At 39.4% G+C, this 24,065-nt stretch overlaps 1 protein-coding gene across 2 annotated transcripts in view; it reads right to left on the bottom strand.

Moving 5' to 3' along the window:
• Positions 1-24,065, bottom strand: part of LOC116986259 (bactericidal permeability-increasing protein-like) — a 55,950-nt gene that overhangs the window by 26,581 nt on the left and 5,304 nt on the right. Inside the window, exons 2-5 of one of the 2 annotated variants that reach the window (XM_033041619.1) lie at positions 9,431-9,569; positions 7,231-7,345; positions 3,903-4,031; positions 1,726-1,881 (exon numbers count right to left, since the gene is read on the bottom strand). In XM_033041619.1, coding sequence (XP_032897510.1) covers positions 1,726-1,881; positions 3,903-4,031; positions 7,231-7,345; positions 9,431-9,542 — 512 coding nt within the window. In that variant the 5' untranslated portion in view covers positions 9,543-9,569. The remainder of the gene's footprint in view (positions 1-1,725; positions 1,882-3,902; positions 4,032-7,230; positions 7,346-9,430; positions 9,570-24,065) is intronic. The other variant, XM_033041621.1, reaches the window with a different exon arrangement.

Genomic DNA, 24,065 nt, shown 5'->3' with positions numbered 1-24,065 from the left:
AAGGAAGGGTGGGTTGGGAGCGGGCAGGGCTTAACTCTTCCACAGTTAAAGTTTTCCGCAGTTTGACCATTGGTATATATGACCAACTGGTACAGGATGTCTCTGCTTTAATTGTTAATGTGAAGAGAAGACCCAATCTTGCTGAATAATTTATTTAGGATGTGGGGAGAACATTTTGTGAGTCTTTAGAATTTCAGTATATAAATAAAAGAGTAAAAAACAAGAATGACAGCAGTGAAGTGATATGCAGGAAGTGGAATTTTGTTTAAAAAAAAAGAGTAAACCCAAGGAGTCATCTTCTTGAGACCGAATTTCTTCACTTTCTCCTTGAGTGGGGAGAAAGCTGGAAAAGAAAGATGGGATAGGGAAAAAGCCTGGCAAGTGATAGGTAAGGGGTTGGGGATGTTGTTGGCAGATGTCTGCAGGAAGTGACAAAGGCAACAGGTGAAAAGGAGACAAAGGGGGTATCAGATAAGGAAAGAGGAGGAATATAATGTAAAGCCAAAGGATGTGATATGGGTAGATAGGCATGGATGGGGAAAGGGGATTAAAGGTGAAATGGTGGACTCAGGATGGAAGATGAATATACAAGGAGGGGAAAGAAGCAGGGTATCTTGGAGAGGGGTTGGTGAGAGACTGTGGGAGCAAAATATGTGTACTGACATGGGAGGCACGGGAAAGAAAGCGGGTGTATTCATTGAAGGTACACAAAATTGCTGGGGAAACTCAGCGGGTGCAGCAGCATCTATGGAGCGAAGGAAATAGGCGACGTTTCGGGCCGAAACCCCTCTTCAGACTGATTCATTGAAATTGGAGAATCCAATATCCATACTATTGGGCAGTAAAGGGAATATGAGGTGCTGTTCCTCCAGTTTGTGTGTGGCCGCACTCTGGCAATGAAGGAGGTCATGGACGGAAACATTGGTTTGGGAATGGGAAGGTGTGTTAAAATGGTTAGCAACAGAGTGATCAGCAGGCCATGTTGGACTGAGAGCAAGTGTTTGGCAAAACTGATCATCTAGTGTATGCTTGGTATTGATGATGTAAAGGAGGCCACAATGCAGTTGAGGATATTTGAAAAGGCTTACGTGAACCTCTGTTTCACTTGGAGGGGCTACTGGGTATCCTGGTTGGAAGTGGGAGAGAAGGTGAAGCGACAAGTGTTACATCTCCTGCAGTTGCAGATGAAAGTGTATTGTAAATTGTATTGTATTGTATTGTATTGTATTGTATTGTATTGTATTGTATTGTATTGTATTGTAAGTACTTGTGAAGAGAGCGAGTTGGGGGAAGGGATGAGAGAACCAGAGAATTATGGAAAGTGGTAGTGATGGCAAGATATGGCTGTTTGTGGGAGAAGGTAGCAAAAATGGTGGAGAATAGTGTGTTGGATGCAGTTGAGTTCCTCCAGCATTTTGTGTTTTGCTCAAGGTTCCAGCAGCTGCAATTTCTTGTGCGTCCAAGGAATCATCTTTACTTGAGGGTGGCAACTATTTTCAGTCTTGAAGAAATCCAATACAATGTTTTTTTTAATTTTTAAGCTCACAGATGAAATGCTTAAAGCACGCGTTGTAACCCCATGTACATTTATAAATCTCAGCTGACTTTGGCTGAATAACTGGCCATTCAATTTGAGACCCCACCATGTGGCTCTGGTAGCAATTTTACATATGATTAAGTATGAAGGAAAATACAGAATAAATATATGTTGAAGGACATGCTTACCTAGATTTTCCAAAAACGTGTACTTGGAGTTTTGCAATGTAACTTGAACAATCCATTATAAACATAGTTGGCCTGCCTGCATCATCCTTGCCAAACCTAAGGAAAATGGAGGTGGCAATGCTGTTGATCTGTGCCTTTACTTTGCCATGAGCCCTCCTGTAAAAAACGAGGCTACAGTTAACATGCAGAAACAAAGAACTGCAGATGCTGGTTAAAACACAACAGGGTACAAGGTGCTGGATTAACTCAGCAGGTCATACAGAATCTCTGAAGAACATAGATAGGTGACATTTCAGATCGGGACCCTTCTTCAGACTGATTGTAGCAGTGGAGCAGAAAGCTGGAAAAAGGGAGAGGCAAGACAAAACGTGGCAGGTAATAAGTTGACATATGCATAGGGGGTTTTGATAGGCAACAATTGGGTTAAAAGCTACCCAGGTAGAATATGATTAAGAAAGAACTGCAGTTGCTGGAAAAATCGAAGGTAGACAAAAATGCTGGAGGAACTCAGCGGGTGAGGCAGCATCTATGGAGAGAAGGAATAGGTGACGTTTCGGGGCGAGACCCTTCTTCAGACTGAGGTAGGGTCTCGACCCGAAACATCACCTATTCCTTCTCTCCATAGATGCTGCCTCACCCGCTGAGTTCCTCCAACATTTTTGTCTACCTTCAAGAAGAATATGAGATGCTTTTCCTCCAGCTTCCTCACACTGGCAATGGAGGAGGCCCAGGACAGAAAAGTTAGCGTGAGAATGGGAAGGGGCGTTAAAATAGTTAGCAACTGGGAGATCCAGTAAGCCTTGGTGGACCGAGTGTAAATTTTCAGCGAAATGGTTACTGAGTCAACACTTGGTCTCGCCGATGTAAAGAGGGTCACATCGGGAACCACAGATGCAGTAGATGAGGTTAGAGTAGGTGCACATGAACCTCTGACTCACCTGGAAGGACTGCTGGGAGGGAGGAGGGTTAGGGACAGGTACTAAAGAAAGACGACACCTCAGATGAATGGAAAGTATATTTAAGAATAAGGGGAAAGCAATTTAGAACGGAGATGAGGAAACACTTTTTTCACACAGAGAGTTGTGAGTCTGTGGAATTCTCTGCCTCAGAGGGCGGTGGGGGCCGGTTCTCTGGATACTTTAGAGAGAGAGAGAGAGCTAGATAGAGCTCTTAAAGATAGCGGAGTCAGGGGATATGGGGAGAAGGCAGGAATGGGGTACTGATTGTGGATGATAAGCCATGATCACATTGAATGGCGGTGCTGGCTCGAAGGGCCGAATGGCCTACTCCTGCACCTATTGTCTATTGTCCATTGTCTATTGTCTATCATCCTGGGAGCAGACGAGGCGGAGATGGAGGAATTAAGAGTAGGGAATAGCGTCTTTGCAAGAGGCAGGGTGGGGGGAAGTGTAGTCCAGATAACTGTGGGAGTCAGTAGGTTTATAATAGACGTCAGTCCAGAAAACTGTGGATCTCTCACCCGCATCTCCTTTGTGTGCTGTTGTTCTGCTCCCCCAGACGGAATAAGGATGGAGTCCCCCACCTCCCCCCCCACCCCCCCGCCCCCCCACCAATGTCTTGTCTACTTGTCACGCTTTGTCCTGCCTCTCCCCTTTTCCAGCTTTCTTCTTCCACCTTACAATCAATCTGAAGATGGGTCCTGCCCCATAACATTACCTATCCTTGTTCTCCAGAGACGCAGCTTGACCTGCTGAGTTACTCCAGCATCTGGTGTCCTGCTACAGCTAATAGTTTTAAATACCAAATATTAATTGATTTTGGAAGACACATCTTGAAATGTTAATTCTTGCAGGTTAACAGGCGAAGAAATGAATCAATTACTCTGATAGATAACCCATTAAATAATGCTTGCAGAAAGCTGCTAATATGGTGACATTTATGGTGTTGTACTCTATGAACTTTAAAGACAAAGCTGTAAAACGGTAACAGCTCCTTTGGCATTTAATTGTATTTGTGCTTATTCAGCTCCATCATTTAGTTCTAGATCATGTACAGTATGTCTATGAAGGATAGTTATTTCAAAATTCCTTCTTACATACAGGTCATGAAAATGAGTGGTGCAAATCTCCAAAGTTTTAAGTGTGAGTCACATAAGGTAATGTTAAATTATTCAATCGTGACTGTTGAAATTTTTTTCTGAGGTAAAGATTACTTACAGAATCTTTGATTTGATGTACCAGTTACCACTCATCTCAATGTAACCAAGAGAAAAAGCAACTTTCAGTCCCACATTGGAGACCAGGTTCACACTTGTGTCTGGAAAGTTCACTTTACTTATTGTAATGCTGAAACATAAAAATAAATCAGTATTTATAATTTGAACAATGTGCATGTAGAGTCTCTCAATTTACAAACCAATATTTTTGTTTTGCTGGTTGATATGACCCTTGCTCCACTGTCAATAATGCTGTTTACCTTTATCAACCTGTGCAAAACTGAACTAAGTTTCCACCTTTGCCATATTGCCTTGCTTTCCCTTACTGTAACTCTTGGGCGTTGCAGCTTCCAGATTTAATCCATTATCTTCCATTGTCTGGTTTGGATTAGCTTGAATCCATCAAAAACACAATAGCTTGGAATCCGTTCTGTTTCCACTGCCGTAGTTTTATTAATGCCTTTACTTTAAAATCGTTATCAAGGTTTCCAAATTTAACTGAGACATTATGCTTCTAATGTCTGCAACAGGACATACATGTATGCTGTCCCCTTCAATGCTTGGGCTTTGGTTCCATGTGTAACAACCCCTCATTCTGGCCCATTGTAGGTGGTAAAACCTTCAGTTGATTGTTGTACTGTCTCAGCTCCCCCTCTGCAAAGCTGTGCTCTTTAAAGAACTTCTCTTTTTATTGCTCTTTTCTCTGCAGCTATCCATCTCTGTCTACCTTCTATTAATTATTTTAATTTAATTCGTAAAAATTCCAGAGGATTGGACAAGGTAGATGCAGAAAAAATGTTCCTGATGTTGGGCGAGTCCAGAACCAAGGGTCACAGTTTAAGAATAAGGGGTAGGCCATTTAGGACTGAGGTGAGGAAAAACATTTTCACCCAGAGAGTTGTGAATCTGTGGAATTCTCTGCCACAGAAGGCAGTGGAGGCCAATTCACTGGATGTTTTCAGGAGAGAGTTAGATTTTGCACTTAGGGCTAAGGGAATCAAGGGATATGGGGAAAAAGCCAGAATGGGGTACTGATTTTGGATGATCAGCTATGATCATATTGAATGGCGGTGCTGTCTCGAAAGGCTGAGTGGCCTACTCCCGCACCTATTTTCTATGCTTCTATGTTACCTGGATCTTAGCTAGGATCGACAAATGCAAAGTAATGTTGCGGTCTCTTAGTTTGTTCCAATTGATATTTTGTTTGACAAGCAGATACAAATGGGGGGGGGGGGGGGGGGGTTAATTAGCTGATGGGTACGTAAAGGTTAGAAATGTAAAGATGGCAAAAGGTTGACAAAGGGGACACAATGTGACAAAAAGGATCAAGGAAATATTTTGCTGATATTTTCTCTTCCAGGTGAAATTAATCTAATATTGTTTTCCACGTAATTTATAAGTTTATTAGCTAACTCAATAAAGCCTTTTATAAATAATATTGCACACTATCCGTACATAAATATATGATGAGTATCTAAGAGTTTTCAATTCATTCTCTCTATAATAAAACAGTAATAAATTACAGTATGGTGTGTAATTTGCAAATTCAAATGTGAAGTGTGGAATTTTGGTGGGAAGAATGAAGAATCCAAATGCAACCGAAATGTGTACATCTGGAGAGATAGAAACATAGAAAATAGGTGCAGGAGTAGGCCATTCGGCCCTTCGAGCCTGCACCGCCATTCAATATGATCATGGCTGATAGACCACATTTTGGGGTACTGTGAACTGTATTTGCTTTTAATGCCTTGGAGAAAGATGAGAAAGGATTTACTAAGTTAAAAGAAGAGCATGGAGATTATTTCTACTGGAAATATTGAACAGGTGTGATTCACTGCTGGGGACACACCAGGTAGCTGTGGATGTCTATATTGGGGCGATCAGATTGGGGGATTAAACTATTATTAATAATCCAAGGTAGGAATTGTGGAGTTTTGCTTCCCCAGGAAGTGTTTAGAAAGCGGAAAATACAAGTGTAAAGACTATTTGAGGCAAACAGATGCATTTAAGAGAAAGCTAGATAAGTGTACTTAGATTTTGTGAGAAATCTGTCAATCCAGATTTTTTTTAAATCAAACAAACTGGTAAACATGACACTTTCTGCACTTTGATATTACGTTACAATTTACAAGTGGCACAAAAGTAGGAAGATGGCATTGAATAATTTCACACGTTTGTGGAGTTCCAACATCCTTCAAATCATAAAACAACTTGGTGCAGGGCTGAAAACTGTCCAGATTGATCAATTTACATGACCCCTTAATTTTGGGAGAGCATAGCCAGGGGACGGAATGAACTAGTAACGTTTGGAAAATATTTATAATAAATAATGCTGAGGTGGTAGAAAGATCATTTTTCTAAAGAGAAGGAGAAAAATAATACATTTGTAACATCCTACCATTTCCCGTCAAAGTTATATCACTTATTGTGCTCTCACATTAAATTGTGTACAAATTGTGCTCTCCCATTAAATCCACATTCTCTGATAAGGGTAACCCTGAAGAACCCTATGAAGTCATTTTGCAAGCTGTGCAGGAACTTGGAAGATTGTGTGGTGTTAAAGCATCCAGAATTTGGAGCCTTGTCTTCAATCTCTCCCCACAACCGCAATGAGAAGTTTCTGTGGTTGTCAGAAACAATTATTCACTATTCAGACCTGCTAAAGACCCCAGAAGAAGCATCAACCAAACTGAAGAAAATGGTGCAAGAATTGTTAATCTTTGATCTGTATGGCATTTGGTTCAAACAATATTTTTGCACATGTTAAGATAGCAAAGTTTCAACAGTGCAAAATATTTACAAATCCAATCCTGCTAGAAGAAATTTGCACTTCTTGCTATGATGGTACTGTTGGTAATTGGATTATAACAAGTTAGTTGGATGGAACCGTGAGGGAGGCGTTCATGTAGGGGGGGGGGGGGGGTGAACAAAGGAGGACCAGGTGCGAGATACTTTGTAACTTTGTCAGTGCCCTTTATGTGGCAACTATTTGCATATCCTAGGTATGCAAGCAAAGAATTTCACTGTGACTTTTCACATGTGACAATAAAGTATTCAATTCAATTCAAAACAATTTAATTAAATTTAACGAAGCAATTTCAACAATGTGAAGGAAGAAAGAAATGCAAGAATTCTGTCTTCTGCCAGTGGAAAAGGAACAAGTGCCTCTCCCCATCAGAATTTATTATGGTATGCAAGGAAAAAAGTTATTTAATCTCTGGCATTGCTATGTGGTGTACTGTTATATTTATTAAAAGAAGGAAGAACAATATTGGATAAAAATGCATGACTTTTCCTTAAACCAACAATGTGAAGGGAACTTAACATACCTGCTTATGTTATACTGAAGTTCTTGTAAAACTTTGCTCTGTTTATCGCCTGATATATCTGGAATTCTCACATCAATCAATCTGTTTCGTAAAACAGACATCATCATTTTACAACCTGAAAAAAAAAATTGGTCATTTTATTCATATAATTTGAGAAGGATAAAATAGGTTTTAAGCTTGATCAACTGTGATTATCAAAATGTGTTCAAAGGTTTTCATTTGTTTTTCAAGTTTTTCAAGTAACCTTGATGTAATTAACAGTGCGCCTGTAATAATATCATCTGTCTTTGGTATAAGGCTCTGAGATTTAGTGATATTTGCATCTGCTCCATTATTAAGGACCAGAAATCTTAATGCCAAAGCAAAATAGTAGAGATTCTAGAATAGTGAAATGAAACCAGAAAATGTTGAACATTATTTCCAGAGAAAGGATAATCAGCATTTCAGATCAGGGATTTGAGTCGCCCTAGACTTTGCCTTCAGCTGAGAAGGAAATGCACTCATCAATCATTATACTGACAACTGCCTATACAGTTTTTGAGGTCAATTTAATGGAGACTTGCTGTCACCCGCTGGTAGATCGCGTATCACTTCAACAGGAAATCCTTGAGTAAGATAGAAAGGGTGAGATTCCTTAGCTAATCAAGTTGAAGAATCCTCACTGAAATCGATTCTAAACTAGGATAACATTGAAGCTTTATTGAGTACGTTTCACTTGTCTAAATAGATCACCAAAATATTGAAGGCCTGTCAACTCTATGACTCCAATGGTCTTATATTGATTTAAGTAAAATATTTAATTTGTTATTGAGTTGACTGCAAAATTGCTGTTTAACATGGTTGATTTATCTCTCCATCCACATCAGCAGTAAATACACTTCCATAAAAATATTTGAAATATGTGATTAGTCATAATAAATAACAAAGGGAATTGAATCTGGATAAATGAGAGATGTTTCATTTTAGAAAGTCAACTGCAAGAGAAAGTATACAGTAAATGGAAGGAGCCTTAGGAGTAATGATGTATAGAGTGATATTTGGGTGCAGGTCCATAGATCCCTGAAAGTGGAAACACAAATGGATAGGATACTAAAGAGGGTATACAGCATGCTTGCCTTCATCGGTTGAGGCATTAGGTATAAAAAACGGCAGGTCATGTTGCTGCTATATTTTAATTAGGCCCTATATGGAGTATTGTTTGCAGGTCTGGTTATCACATACAAGAAGGGTGTGGAGGCTTTGGAGAGGATGTAGAAGAGATTCATCAGAATATTGTCCAAATCGTAAAGTATTTGCTATAAATAGAGGTTGGACAAACTTGGATTGTTTTCTTTGGAGCATTGGAGGCTGAGGGGCGACCTGATAGAGGTATATAACATTATGAGAGGCATCAAAAGAGTTGATTGTCTTTTTCCCAGGGTGTAAATGTGACAAATACCAGACAGCATAGCTTTAACGGGGGAGGGGGAACGTTCAAAAGATTTGTGACCAATTTTTATAGAGAATGTGTTGGTGCTTGGAACAAGCTGATAGGGAGATTGTGGAAACAGATACAATAGCAAAATTTACGAGATACTTAGATAGACACATGGACAGGTAGGAAATAGAGGGATGCAGTCCATGTACAAGCAAATGTGATTAGTTAAATTGACATCATGGTTGGATAAGACCTGATGTGGCCGAAGGGCCTTTTCCTGTGTTATGTTCTACTTCTATCAGAGAGCAGTGTGATTAACAATCCATAATTTTCTGGTGTTAATTGGGTTAGATTTTAATTTCTGTCAGATGTCATATTTCATATCCTAGGTACTTAAATTGTCACTTTGGTTACTAGTTGACTGGAGATTGCTTATGGAATCTCTTTTTCTAATGAGAACCAGAATAGCAGAATTTACAGAAAGTGCAATCTAATTATCAAAGTTTAACATTTGTTTGCCACCTCAAGGAAAATCACACCTATCATAACTTTGAAAAGTGCTTAGGGTATGGAGATACAGATGTTCCTTGATTCAATTTGTTTTATTTTTGTTTCTTTCAGCATTGTTTATTCACTGATGGGTGGGTGTGAAGACCAAATCTTCATCAAACTTCTATAAAATGGTGGAGTGAAAAATTTTGGAAGAATTATTGAACAATCTGTACATCTCATCCACATGCAGGCATTTCCATATTTGGTATTGGATCACCTGTGGCAACCTACCATAGTCAATTCCTTTGGTGGTGATTTTTGTTTTGAATCCAGGATTAGTGGCCCAAACACTTAGTGGGTGGAGAAAAAAGGTGCAGAACAGAAGACGTCCAGCCCACTTCATCGTATTCTCCAAGTCTTGAATCCGTAACTGAGAAATTAAGAACAAACTCTTTTGAGTTTAACTTCTGTAGTAATCAATTCCCATCTAGCCTTATTTAATTCGAGCAGTGCATACATTCAGAGAAATGCTTTTTGACCACTTATTTCTTGTAATAAAAACACATCTGATTTCAATTTTCTGATTCCGATTTCTTGGTGTTACACTCTCTTGTGCTTTTGCTCTCTTGGTGGGCATAATTGATCTCAATATCCCATTTTGTAGAATAGCAGGAATGTTCAGGTAATATCCTGACTAGAGATTTCCCTTAGCCATGAGTGCTAAAACAGATGGCATTGCCACTGGCACATGGTTGTGGAAATTGGCTGCGTGATGCCTTCTCTACAGGAGTAACTGTACTTCATTGGCTGTGACTTGGGATGTCCTGAAGTGTGAAAAGCTGTTACTCAAGTTGCCGACATTTATAACTAACTAAAGCATTCTGATCTTAAATCCATGAGACAACACAAAAATGTGCTGTTGTTTTGCTTGAGAGCATCCAATGCATAATTTGATGCATAATCTAGCACTATAGATTCTAAATGAGGTTTATATTATTTAGTAAAACAATCACAGCTGCCACTCCTACATAATGTTCAATGTGACTTTTATCAATGTGCATTTAAAGTCAGTGTAACTTTTCCTCTGTTTTCTAAGTGCAGTGATCAGAATGGCTGTGAGTGGAAGCTATTCATCCTCCTGTCTGGTAGCTGGAGATCCACTTTCATAACTCATGAAATGTTGTGGGATCAAGTGGCTATATTTATATCCTATATTTATATTGGATGTGGCACTTGTGGCTAAAGGGATCAGGGGGTATGGAGAGAAGGCAGGTACAGGATACTGAGTTGGATGATCAGCCATGATCATATTGAATGGCGGTGCAGGCTCGAAGGGCCGAATGGCCTACTCCTGCACCTATTTTCTATGTTTCTAAGTCTGTAAATGTATAGAATAACTTTTCTTTCTTTGCATTACCAGCTATCTGAATGCTTGATAGATGTATACAAGTCATATTCAAAGTGATGTTCTCTTTATGGTTATATTATTGACTTTAGAGCAGAGATAACTCCACCCTTAATAAAAATTAAAAGTAATTGAATAATTGACATCCTTTGTGACATTACGCAGGGACAAAGAGAACTGTGTAAAAATAAAATGTGAACATTGCAAGTCTCAGAAAAAAAATACAATATTTGCTTGATGGCTCCCAATGTTGATTTGTTGCAGTACAAGAGGAGTTGTCATGCTTGACATCCAAAAGGAGCTTTGTATCAGAGTTTGCCAAATGGGTTCATTGGTTTAGGTAATGTCTAGCTGCCATCTACGACACTCTGTCATTCATGGAAAGTTTACATCTTACCTTCTTCCCCTGGGGAAAATCATTACCATGTTATGCACTGTCATTTTCTTGATAAATCTGTTGAAAGCTTGTCTGCGTATATTTCTTGCATTGGCTTTGTAGGATATAGACATAAAAAAGGGATAGGTTCACAAGTAGATCCGTCAATCTTCTATATTTTGATTGCAAGTCAATCTCAAGTAGATGAAATGCAGTTATATAGCATTCATCTTGTGAAGCAGATCCTGAAAATATATTTCATATGAGCATAAGAAATAGGAGGGGAAGTAAGCCAATCTCTAGCCCTTCAAGCCTGGCTAAATCGTTCATCAAGATCCTCATTTCTGCCTCAGTGTTATTTTCCATCACTGATCCCACATCTCTTGATTCCCTCAATGACCAGAAATATATTGACCTCGGGTTTGAATGAATATAATAACTGAACTCCTACAACTGTCCATGGTGGAGAATTCTAAAGTTCACCACCCTCTGATACACCCAGAATGATTTGTTAGGGTCAGTTAATGATGGCTGGCAAGTGACGATGACACAGCATACCTTGTAAATGATATGGTCACACCTACCCATTAAAAGTAAATCCCCTTAAAAGTTAAAAATAAATGGGAATATTTAAGGTTTAACTGTATTTGCACATTTACGCCAGTTACATCAACAGTGTTTAACAGGGAACAAAGAATATTACATTTCATCTTTTTAATGGAGCTTTTGTGAATTGAATCATTTCTATTTACATGCAGAACTGTAGTGGATGAGTATATTGAATTGTTGACAGAAGGAATCAGTCTTAAATGGACCTCACTCAAATGTAGGCAGGCTGTCAGGAATGCAATGCTTTTAATTCACCCCTACGGAAATCATCGAAGACCGCATCTTGATTTGTTCTCTTGTAATTGCTTTAGCTTCCAGCTATTTGTATTTTTGTACTTTCTATTTTTAATTTAGTAAATACAATGGAAGTAATTATATGTTGAATCAAAATTTTGGCATTTTCCTTGGCACACAAGGGCCGCACTGTGGCATAGTGCTAGAGCTGCTACCTTACAGCACCAGAAACCCGGGTTCGATCTTGACTGTGGGTGCTGTCTATATGGAGTTTGTACATTCTCCCTGTGACCGCATGGATTTTCTTTAGGTGCTCCAGTTTCCTCCCACACTCCAAAGACGTATAGGTTTGTAGGTATTCGTTGTTCAAGATGTGGACCCTTATACATCGGCGAGACCAAACGCAGACTGGGCGATCGTTTTGCGGAACACCTTCGTTCAGCCCACCTGAACCTACCTGATCTCCCGGTTGCTGGACACTTTAATTCTCCTTCCCATTCCAACACAGACCTTTCTGTCCTAGGTTTCCTCCATTGTCAGAGTGAGGCTAAATGCAAATTGGAGGAACAGCATCTCATATTTCCCTTGGGCAGTGGTATGAATATTGATTTATCTCACTTCAGGTAGCCCTGCCATTCCCTCTCTTTCTCTCTTTCTATCCTTCCCTAATGTCACACTAGCTTCTCGTTTTCACCGTACAAACAGCTAACAGTCTGTTTCCTTTATCATCATTACTTTTTTGCATATCTTTTATTCATAGTTCTTTATCTCTCCACATCACTGTCTATATCTCTTGTTTCCCTTATCCCTAACCAGTCTGAAGAAGGGGCTCGACCCGAAATGTCTTCTCTCCGGAGATGCTGCCTGTCCCGCTGAGTTACTCCAGCTTTTTGTGTCGATCTTAGGTTTGTAGGTTAATTGGCTTTGTTAAAATTGTAAATTATCCCTAGTATGTGGATAGTATTAGTGTACGGGGGATCGCTGGTCTGTCTGGACATGGTGGACTGAAGGGTCTGTTTCCTGGCTGTATGTCTGAAGTCTAAAGGCGGAATTCCTTGGTCTGCATTGTATTTTTATGCAGATTGTTCTGTCCCCATCCGTTATTGCATAAAGGATTGTGTATTGACATTATTGAGCACAATGGTAGTATATTCATGATAATCTTCAAGAAGATAAATGGTTGCATAATTGGCAATTAAAAATTGTGTAGGAGTATAAACTGTTTCATATGAATTCATGACTATAATCGTGCTAAATGGGACAGACTCAGAACAAATCTAGTAGCAGCTCAGAACTCAGCAGCATGAATTGATCTGAACTTTGTGCCATGGCAGAAATGTACACCATCACAATCTGTTCTCTCAAGTCCTGCACACCCTTTACTTTAACATTAATATCAAGTCAGAATATAGAAGTATGGTAGTTGGGAGATTTGGGAGTTTGGAGCATTTTGTAGAAGTATGGTAGTTGGGAGCATTTTGTTCATTTCTGGGCATCATGTTATAGGAAAGATGTTGTCAAGCTGGAAAGGGTACAGGGAAGATTTACAAGGATGTTGCAAGGGCTAGAGTGTCTGAGCTAAAGCGAGAGGTTAAGTAGGCTGGGACTTTATTCCTTGGAGTGCAGGTGGATGAGGGGTGATCATATTGAGCTGTATAAAATCATGAGAGGAATAGATCGGGTAGATGCACAGAATCTCTTGCCCAGAGTAGGTGAACCGAGGACCAGAGGACAGGTTTAAGGTGAAGGGGAAAAGATTTAATAGGAATCTGAGGAGTAACGTTTTCACACAAAGGGTGGTGGGTGTATGGAACAAGCGGCCAGATGAGGTAGTTGAGGCAGGGACTATCTCAAGATTTAAGAAACAGTTCGATAGGTTAGATGGGTAAGACAGGTTTGGAGGGATATGGAGCAAACGGGGGTAGGTGGGACTAGTGTAGCTGTGATATGTTGGCCGGTGTGGGCAAGTTGAGCTGAAGGGCCTGTTTCCACACTGTATTACTTTATGCCTCTCTATGAGTCTATGACTCAGGGGATCAATCCTGCTTCAATAAGAAATGCAATATAACATGCTGAGAGAAACATCAAGCAAACCTAGAAAAGAGTACAAAAGAAGGTTTGAAACTACACCAATAAAACGTAATCTCAGATAATTTCCATGGGAATAAATTAAAAGCATTACATTTCATCCAAAATGCACAGTGCTCAAACTATATGCGAGTTAAACATGTCACTTACTATGTGTTATTTATTTGAAATGTCCATCATATTCACCAATATAATATATTTGAAATCTCATTCTGCACGTTTAAATGAGTTTGCAATTACTGATTGCAGATGCTATTCCTTATAGTTTGTTTCTACTGATGTCATTATTAATGCACAGATTTTACAGTTTGTTTTTCACTATGTTGATTGCAATTCAGACGTGGAGATTGCAGATCCTGACAACTGGGTCTGTGAAAACACCAAACTATTCAGAAAGATGGAGCTAGAGTTTCAGCTTTCTGTCAGTTGATTCATGTCATGTGGATATTTGTATGTGGAAAATTTTGCACTACCTTCAGCAGAATTGAATTGTTCTGTTTGATATTGTTATAACATCGTGTCAGAAGTTTCAAATCTTTTCAGCAAATCGGTATTTGCACATGAAATGAATGCATTTCACTTCCTTCCATACACACCTGTAATAATTGAAACTCATGAATCTCATATATTAATCTCTGCTGTTGCAGACATACATTTGCAAGACCCAACTGGACTAATAGCACATAGTATGATGATGAAATGGGTCCGAATGGCAATGTGGAACAGTAAAGGCAATTTATTTGTTATGGTTTGTGGCAACCGTGAGAGGGAAATCTGGCGTTAATTAAAAATACCTTCTGGAGTTGCTAAGATGTTTAAAGTCTTCCACCCTGGAGATGCTGGTGGCTGGGATACCAGTGGGAGTTGCCATCAACAATACTTGTTGCACACAGTTACAACGTGGATGTACTTGCTTTTATGGAGATTGTTCTGAAGTGCATGCAAGCTCTAATTAGAAGGTAATAGCCAGATTTATTTTTGTAACAGATACATAAAAGAACTGAATATGGTACTCATTATGGAATTCAACAATTTCCTATTGCTTCAAGTGACATGAAAACAAATAAAATAAAATGGGACATTGCTTCTACTCCAAGTGAAAACTCCTGTCGCACTTTCAAGCACAATAATCATAAAACAACTAATTGCACGTTATATTCCTGGTGTCATAGATGATTTGATTATGGAATAAAAGTAACATTTTGAGAACCAAGTGTTCAGATTCTGAATAATGACAAATAAAACATAATTGAAAATCAGGGACTTGCAGGGAGTTGGATTAAGGTAGCGATCCTCCTTCAAGTCTTCTTGAAAGGAAAATCACTCAAGGTGCACTACAGTTCTACAATTTCAGTCATCCATGTCTGGCCTGGGGAATATATGGGCCACACGCGCGCGCAAAGGCAGAGCCCTTCATCGTGCTTGTGACGTCGGTTCTATTGTTGCTGAAATCAGCATTGGGAACCTGCTTCAGCTGGATATTTATTTGGCTGTCTGTCCTCAAGATCCTCATCTATCAGCCCTCCTATTTCCATCCATCAGTATACCAGCCCAGGTGATTGCTCCCACACTCTTAAATTACCTCCCTGACTGGCAATGCCACCTACATGTATCCTCAGACCACTGATCCCACCTTCCAGACCACTTCTTTTCTAGACTCCTATCTTCAAGATTGTCTCTTATCTACTGATCCTATGTCCATCAGTCCTCTCCTGATTACCAATCTGCTTCGTGAATCTAAATGTAGAATCACAGAAACTGACCCTTTCTGCCCATCTCATCCATGGCGACCATAATTCCCATCTATGCTATTCCATTTGCCTGCATTAGGCATATATCCCTCTAAATTTCTTACCAAAGTTTGGACTTCTTGTCCAAATACCTTTTAAATGTTGTAATTGTCCCCGCTTCCATTATGTTCTCTGGTAGTTCATTGCAGATAAACACTAAGTAAAAAGACATATACGCTTCAGATCTCCATGTACATCCCATGATACCCAACCACTAATTCTGGTCCGGATCATTTTACTTAACAATTGGCCTGAATCCCCCCCAACATACTAAACCATGCTCCTCAACCAAGCTTCCTTGCCCCACGATTGTCCAAACCTGTCGCTGGCTTTGGACTTGACAACTTGTGTTGAACACGTGATGGGTGTGAGAAACCTGAAGCACCAACCTTATGCTTTGTCCATTGCTAATGGGCCTGTCCCACTTAGGCGACTTTTTAGGCGAGTGCAGGAGACACTGCGCTCGCCACATGATCGCCACATGTTCGCTGGTGAGTGTCCTTCATGGTCGCGAGGAATTACCGCATTCTGGGAACTTGTCGCCGCCACAGTATGGTCGCCAAAGATTTTTCAACAGAGGTTGTCTGGCTTAAAAGTGTCTCCACTCCTTCTCCCCTCCCCCCCCCTCTCTTTTAAAGGACTTACCGTACACTGTGCTAGGTGTGTGTGTGTGTGTGTGTGTGTGTGTGTGTGTGTGCGTGTGTGTGTGTGTGCGTGTGTGCGTGTGTGCGTGTGTGCGTGTGTTCCACTCTGACAGTCGCCGTTCCAGTTCCCGGGTTTTCAGGCGGCTGCCGGATACTTGACAGTCGCCGGCAGTCCGCTGAGAAATGGCCGAAGTGGGACAGGCCCATTACTTTCCCATCGGCACTCATGTGAAGAAAATAATCCCAGTGGATGTTCTGCTGCAGGCTCTCAATCTGAAACATATTTTATCTTTTATTTATTTCTCTCCACAGATGCTGCCTGATCCACTGAGTTCCTCCAGCTGCTTGTTTTTTACTCCATATTCTGGCATCTGTAGTATACTGAGTCTCCTGGTAGAAGCTGTCTGAATAGTGGTTGTCAAGACTTTTTTTTTTGCAGGATCTCCTGACAAGATGCTACCACATAGTGGCACCAGAACATACCTTGCCCAGAGAAATATTTAAAAAAATACATTGACAGCCACCTAAACCACATCCCTGGCTCACCTGGCTACTGGTACTGCCAGAAATTCTTATAAATGTTTAGAAACAGTTAAGTAAAATTAATTAATGCAAAATATGTCGATACAGTAAACCCTCATTATAATGTGACAACAGCCGTGCTAACCAGACCGTGCGATGGGTAAAGAAGGGCAGCTAGTGCACCTTGCGAGCTGGAGGTAGTGTCGGAAGTCGGGGCTGGGGAAGCCATGCAAGCAGAATGGCGTTGGCAGGTCTGCCTGCTATAACCAAAATCTGTTATAAAGAGGTTTGTTGAAACAAGGGTTTACTGTAATCTATGCTTACCTCAATAACTCTTTGAAAATTTGGTTACACTTATCAACACCGGTCATCCATTTGGTCTTCCACATTCAGATACTTTCATATACCCACCACCCTCTGAGTGAAAAAGTTGTTACTTAGTGTCTTATTAAATCTTGGCCCTCTCATCTTAAACCTATGTTTCCTGGCTTTTCAGTTGAAATTTCATGAAAAGCATGCCTGTGAACAGAGAAAGACTATTTAATCTGCTTATGGAATTAATAGTACAAAGAAATGGTTCAAACATGGCTTGCACATTTTGTTTCTGGTTTATAGAGTGCTTTGCCACAAGAATTGGTTGAAACAATTAACATGTTTTTTATAAAATAAAACTGGATAAATATATGAAGCAGAGAAGGCAAAGGCATAAATCAACTTGAAGAGAATTGGCAATGGTTTGATTTGAATTTTTCTAGCAGTCAGTTTTTATACAATTGTCTGAATTGCCTTCTCCACAGCATGGTTCCATAAAAACTAATGACATGCCAAACAAAAATATATTTCCCTTTTAAAAGGAAGAGCTGGCAGTGTCATTGTACCTTTTCCTATGTGCTTCTGGACATTAAAACCATTGTATTGCAAAGACAAAAGTGCTTGACATCAAATTGAAAGAACCATGTTTGACCTGTAAGTTTATAAAATAACAAAAAGGAGTAAGCAGTCTGATGGCTAATCCATCTTACTTTAGTAAAGCACAACATCATATCAACTGTAATCAAATTCCCTGAGCTGCCTTAAATGTTAAGTCAAAGTCTAATCTTAGGCAGCCATGATTTATTATTTATACGTTGTTATTTGTTATGCTTGCCCAGTCTTATAAATTTGCAGCAAATTTAAATTGCAGATGATGGAAATCTGAAATAAAACACAAACTGCTAAAAAGAGAAGTAGCTTCTGCGGGTAAAAGAAATAGTTAACATTTCAAGTCTGAAAGGTTCATTTTATTTCTGCTGCTTGGCTTGCTGAGTGCTTCCAACATTTGCTATTTTCACTTATGAATTTGCAATATGTTGCTTCTCAGCACTGCTTTCAAATCAACTCACATTGCCTGGCTTTGTCCTGTCGCCAATTCTCTCCCAGATTTCTCCCCCATACTACAATTAATCTGAAGAAAGATCCCAACCCAGAATGTGGCCTATCCATGTTCTCAAGAGATGCTGCCTGACCCATTTAGTTCACGCAGCACCCTATGCCATTTTTGTAAAACAGTATCTACAGTTCCTTGTGTCTACAACTAGTATTGTTCCTTACTTCTGGAGTCCCTTGTGTCATTCAAGAAGTTGATGATTATTAATTTTATCCATTATCAAACAGTGGCAGGATAAAACAGACCCTTGGTTTACCGAGCTGAAGATTTAGAAGTTTTATCTTTGCAGAGAAAGTGAAGAATAGAGCAGCAGAAAAACTGGTAAAATAACACATCAACTTTTCTATGAGATTTAATTTAGTTTAGTTTAGTTTAGATATACAGCGCGGAAACAGGCCCTTCAGCCCATCAAATCTGTGCCAACCACCAATCTCCGCACCCTAACACTATCCTACACATACTAGGAACAATTTACAAGTTTACCAAAGCCAATTAATGTACAAACCTGTACGTATTTGGAGTGTGGGAGGAAACACACACTGGTCACGAGAAGAACGTACAAACTACGTACAGACAGTACCCGTGGTCAGGATTGAACCCGGGTCTCTGGCGCTGTAGAACAGCTACTCTACCACAGCGCCTCCATGCCATCATGTCAAGATCACTGAACATGGAGCCAATAATAATATGTAAAAGAGTATTCAAATATCTGATTGATAGAACACTAACTCTTGTGTTGTAGTATTTATTTTTAAGTCTAGTATTGTCTAAAGTTCAACGTATGATAGTGTTAATGATACAGAATTAATTTATACCCAGCATTTTCCCTTTTCTGATCCATGCATGAGGTTCCAAATCAAAAACGATGCATTTCAGAAAAGATGTTGCAGTGAAATGAAATTTCTTCTTCTTATTCAACAGTCCCTCATGATCAGGGATAATTTGTTCTCACTCTGTTTCTGAAGATGCCTGTGTGTGAATTATTTTGTTGCTAGTTTTCCATGGCAACAACAGTAAAGACTAAACATGTGGTCTCACCAATGACAAGGAGCGGCAAGATGATTGGAGTGCATTGCACAACTCCCAAAATGCGTACTCATACGTTAAGCATTTAAACGTTACTGACCTGGGCACAAATGCATGACCTCATCCACAACCTCTCCCTTAGCACATTCTCCCTCCTTCCCTACCCTGATCCATGCATCAATCTTCCTCCCTCCTCTAAGTGCCCCCCACTTTTTTGCTCTTTCCAGGGTGTTCCCTGCCACTCAGCTCTCCCCCTTCACCCATACCTTTCCCTTTTAACCTCATCCTTTCACACTTTTGCCAACCCCAGCCTCCCCCACTCTCCAGCTTCTGCAGAAAGAAGTTGTCCCTAACCACTGCCTCCCACAATGTTCAGGGCTGCCATTCCATTTCAGCAAGCACATTGCATGAAGCCTGTTGTTTAGTCCAGATTGCCTAACCCTCTTCCAGAAAAATTTGGGAGAAACATCAAAGCAGGCATTTTCAGAACTGGAGTGGGAACAAGTTACCCTCAATCCCGAGGGGCTTGCCTCATTCTGCCTGAGGCACAGATTGGAAGTGGATTAATACTGCAGGAGTGGCAGAATCTCACCCGATTGCCACCACTATGGTATATTGCAAACAGTTTCACCTGTGATTTCAGCCGGACAATCAGATAAATAGACTGAAATTTTGGTGTAAGCCAGTCTCTGTGAATTCCCCAGCTAGGGAATTTTCAGCACAGATTTTGTCTTTTTTTGTGCACCTCATAATCAAAACCAGACATTGCACTATTTGTTTGGAAATCTCGGTGGATACTGCATTTTTTCTAGACTTTGTAAGATCTATATGTCTCCCCGTACATGATTCACCTTTCTATCAGGTGGCTCGTGTCTCAACTTTAATGTTGTGACTGCTTTAATGTTGGGAATTTGTGGTTATGTTTGAACAGATCCTGGTTTGCCTCTCTCTTTTATAAGTCTTGCAATACACATTCTTTCAATGGTCAACATTATTATTTCATTCCTAGGAGCTCTGACGGTACTGATTCAAAAAATCTAAATTTAAATGTCAAGAATCGTCTGTGACAAATATATTGAATATATTCAAATTAACATTGGTATTGCTTTGAATCTTGCAGAGTTGTATTTAGTTAGCCTGTACTTTACCTATAACAGTAAGGGCTGATTTTTTAATCTGTTCATTTTTTGTAATCTGGATGTTGCTACAAAGACCAGCATTTATTGCCCATCTTTAATTGCCTTTGAGAAAATGATAGTGAACCATCTTCTTGCACCACTGCTATCATTCTGATGATGGAATTCCCACAATGCTATTGGGTACGAGTTAGATTAGGAATTAGACACAGAGCCAATGACAGAAAGTTGATGTATATCTAATTCAGGATGGAGAGGGATAGCTTTGAGAATCTCGTCTACCTGCCTGGAGCATGCTGACTCCAAGTATAAACAATGGAAGAGGCTCAACACCTCCTGAACCGCCCATTTGCTTTCCCAGTCAAACACCTACTGCCCATTTATCAGAAGGTCCTATGTTGGTCTCAACATCTGTATGAGCCGGAGTGGAATCATGTCATCTTCAAACCAGTGACTGGCAAGATATATATTATATAAAGATTATATATATGATAGAGAGAGAAAAAGTGCTATAGAACTGGATAATAGAAATAGTCCAGTTTAATTCAAATAACATATTGATTTGTAGAACCATAACATAATTTTATGTAAAATTAAATTATTGAAAGAAGTGAATTTGATCACAATTATCCTTCTGTATGTTATAATGTGCTATAACATTTTGAAGTGAACGTCAGCTCACTGTGTCTGCAATTGAACATTATTGTGCATAGATTTGATTCAGATAGCAAGGACTGTCACCCCAGTCAAGTTACATGAACTATATACACCATACTGGCCACACATGCATCTCTCCGCTGCCATCAGGTAGAAGGTACAGGAGCCAGACATCTGGTACATCCAGGTTCAGGTACAGCTACTTCCCCACAGCCATCAGGCTATTAAACTCACCCTCAAACTAACTCTGAACTATAACAGCCTATTGCACTTTATCTGTTATCTGTTTATTTATGTGTATATATATGGTCTATGCTATATAGACACACTGAACTGTTCTGTATGCTTACAATATTCTGTTGTGCTGCAGCAAGCAAGAATTTCATTGCCCTATCTGGGACACATGACAATAAACTCTCTTGACTTGACTTGTCTTGATATACAACTTTCATGAAAGCCAGATGAAGATTTCTCACACTGCAGGACAACTAAGGCAGTCCCAAATATCCACGATGGGGGTAATTGCCAGTTTTCAAAACAGTTTCCAATTAATCTGGAGTTGCTTCTTATTATTCTAAAAGATAAGTGAGCAGGAGGCTAGATTGTTTAAATGTCGTCCTCCAACACTGACATTTTGTAAATGTAATCTGATGAAGTTAACTCCTTTATTAATATTATACTGCAGTAGTCTTTATCAAATTAACACAAGCTTTCAAATGGAAAAGAATCTTAACCTTATCTTTTTTTTAAATTTGCTGTAGTTCCACCTGATTTACTTTCTTCCTATATTGTTCAATCTCTCCTCTCTTCAAAAATATACCACCTTGAGTATTACTTTGGCTTAATGGGTAACAGTGTTACCTGTGGATCAGACGATGTGAGATCCAGCTTCTTTCGAAATGTAATCATAATCCAGATTAAAATTACATTTTTAATGCAATACCAAAAGAGTATAAGCATATGTGGATATATTTTATCTGCTAAAGGCATCTGAAAAAGTTGTTATATTTTCAGTCAAGATCAAGGAAATGTAGTTTTGGCATTTATTTTGGCTCATTCAACTATAATTGTTTTGAATGATCAGCTAATCCCTGTCACAAGGCTAAAGATATTAGGAATATTCCGAAAAAAAGTGGATATCATAGTTGAGTAATGATGACAATGGAATTGGGCTGGGAAGAATAGCTTTTAACATTTTATTCTCTTACCCATTTCTCAGTTGTACACTGAATAGTATGTTTACCCACGGCCATCAGAGGTGTCCAGGATGACAAGATTTGCTTGAAAATAAAAAGCTGTATTTAAATCTAAATACTTGTATCAGTTATTTCCCTAATTCAGCAAGAAATGTCTGGGTTAGATTAATTGTATACCGATTCCACTATTAATAGTTAAGAGGTATAATTGTATCTGGTGTCATACTACTAATTAGATACTTAAATTATCTTAATTTATAAAATGGGGAAGATAATTTTATACAACTGTATTAGCAATGTGTCAGCAATCATTTCTGAGTATTCCTAGTGCTTATTTCTGAATATATGTTTTATCAGTCACCAGAAATCTGTGCTGGAGTCATACTGTTTTCATGGTTGACTATCTGGCTGTACATAATGTTATTTAGTGTCCTTAATTTAGAATTTGTCAGAACAGATGTAACACTCATCTGAGTTGATAGACTTGAGCAGCAAGCACTACATGAGAAGCACACAGGCGATCAGCATTTACTTGATTTTAGTTTCAATGTCAGAATAGGGTTTCTCACTCTTACCCTTCCAACCTTCTTATGCTCAAACTAAAGCAACAATGAGTTAAAGACATTCTCCCTTGAACTGACTAGTGATCACACATGTACACACACCGATACACACACTGCTCAGGACAGAAGAGATCAGAGTTCCAGATACACATACACAAAGACAGCCAGGATCACGCAGGGCTCGCGCACAAATACATATTTACTGCCCAAGACGGTAAGTTTAGATATGCACACTGCTTGCTATGCAGACATTAAAACTTACGGAAGGGCAGAGAGCAAACTCACATTGTCTGGGAATGCAATGAACAGGCATGAATGGTGGTTGTCAGTGAAATTCAAATACACACACACACATGCACATGTGTGCTCACGCACACACACACACACAAACCCCCTGTGGGGGATCTGACACATACAGACACTGGGCACTGGGATAAAGTAAGCACATTGCTGTGGGATTTCAAGGATTCCAACACAATAGATATGTTGAATTTTATTATAGCTGCATTTACTGGAAGTTCAGAGAATTTAATGTTTTCATATTAACATAAAATTGTTTTATTGCTAACTGCTACCAGTACTAGTTAAACCTACCCGCAAATCAGCTTGATGATCCAATAACTGATCCAAGATGGCATGCCTTCTACACATTTGCTGTCCCTGGAGAGTACTTACTTCACCACTTGTGCTCCAGTATATTTGACACTTTAAAATCCAAAGTTCCAGCTTGGGGGCATCCAACTGTATAATTTTTGTCTTTTTTATAAATAGTCTTCTTTTATATTTTTTGAATAAGCAAAGATTTAAATCTATCTTCTGTAATTTGAGACTGAATCCTTCATGGCAGGTGGATTCTCCTTGTTGCCACGGATGTGGAAAGGATTTGTGGTGAAAGATATTGAATGTAATGATGCCTCGTAATTCAATTATAGAACCAAACGGACATTGCTGCTGCTGAAAAAAAATTAGCTTTCCTCCTTGTCATCTGCTTCATTATTTTGTCAACCTCTTCCTTTGTTAGAAATGGTCTGGTCCCTGGAGGAATTGCATCGATACAGTCTCTCCCCAGTCAATCCCTTCAGAATTTAAAACATTTCATTGATATTAAGGGTCACTATTGTAATCAGCAATGAATGCAGAATTCTAGTACAACAGTGCTATGTTCTTGATAGCGCAACTGTAGAGACCAGATTTCATTAGCACTGTATAAACTATATTCTAGCACATAAATGGCAATTCCAATATTCTCTAAGT

The sequence above is a fragment of the Amblyraja radiata genome, chromosome 23, assembly GCF_010909765.2.
Source record: "Amblyraja radiata isolate CabotCenter1 chromosome 23, sAmbRad1.1.pri, whole genome shotgun sequence".
Classification (NCBI taxonomy): Eukaryota; Metazoa; Chordata; class Chondrichthyes; order Rajiformes; family Rajidae; genus Amblyraja; species Amblyraja radiata.
The sequence above is the reverse complement of the archived record's forward strand: the minus strand, read 5'-3'. Positions and strand labels throughout refer to the sequence as shown.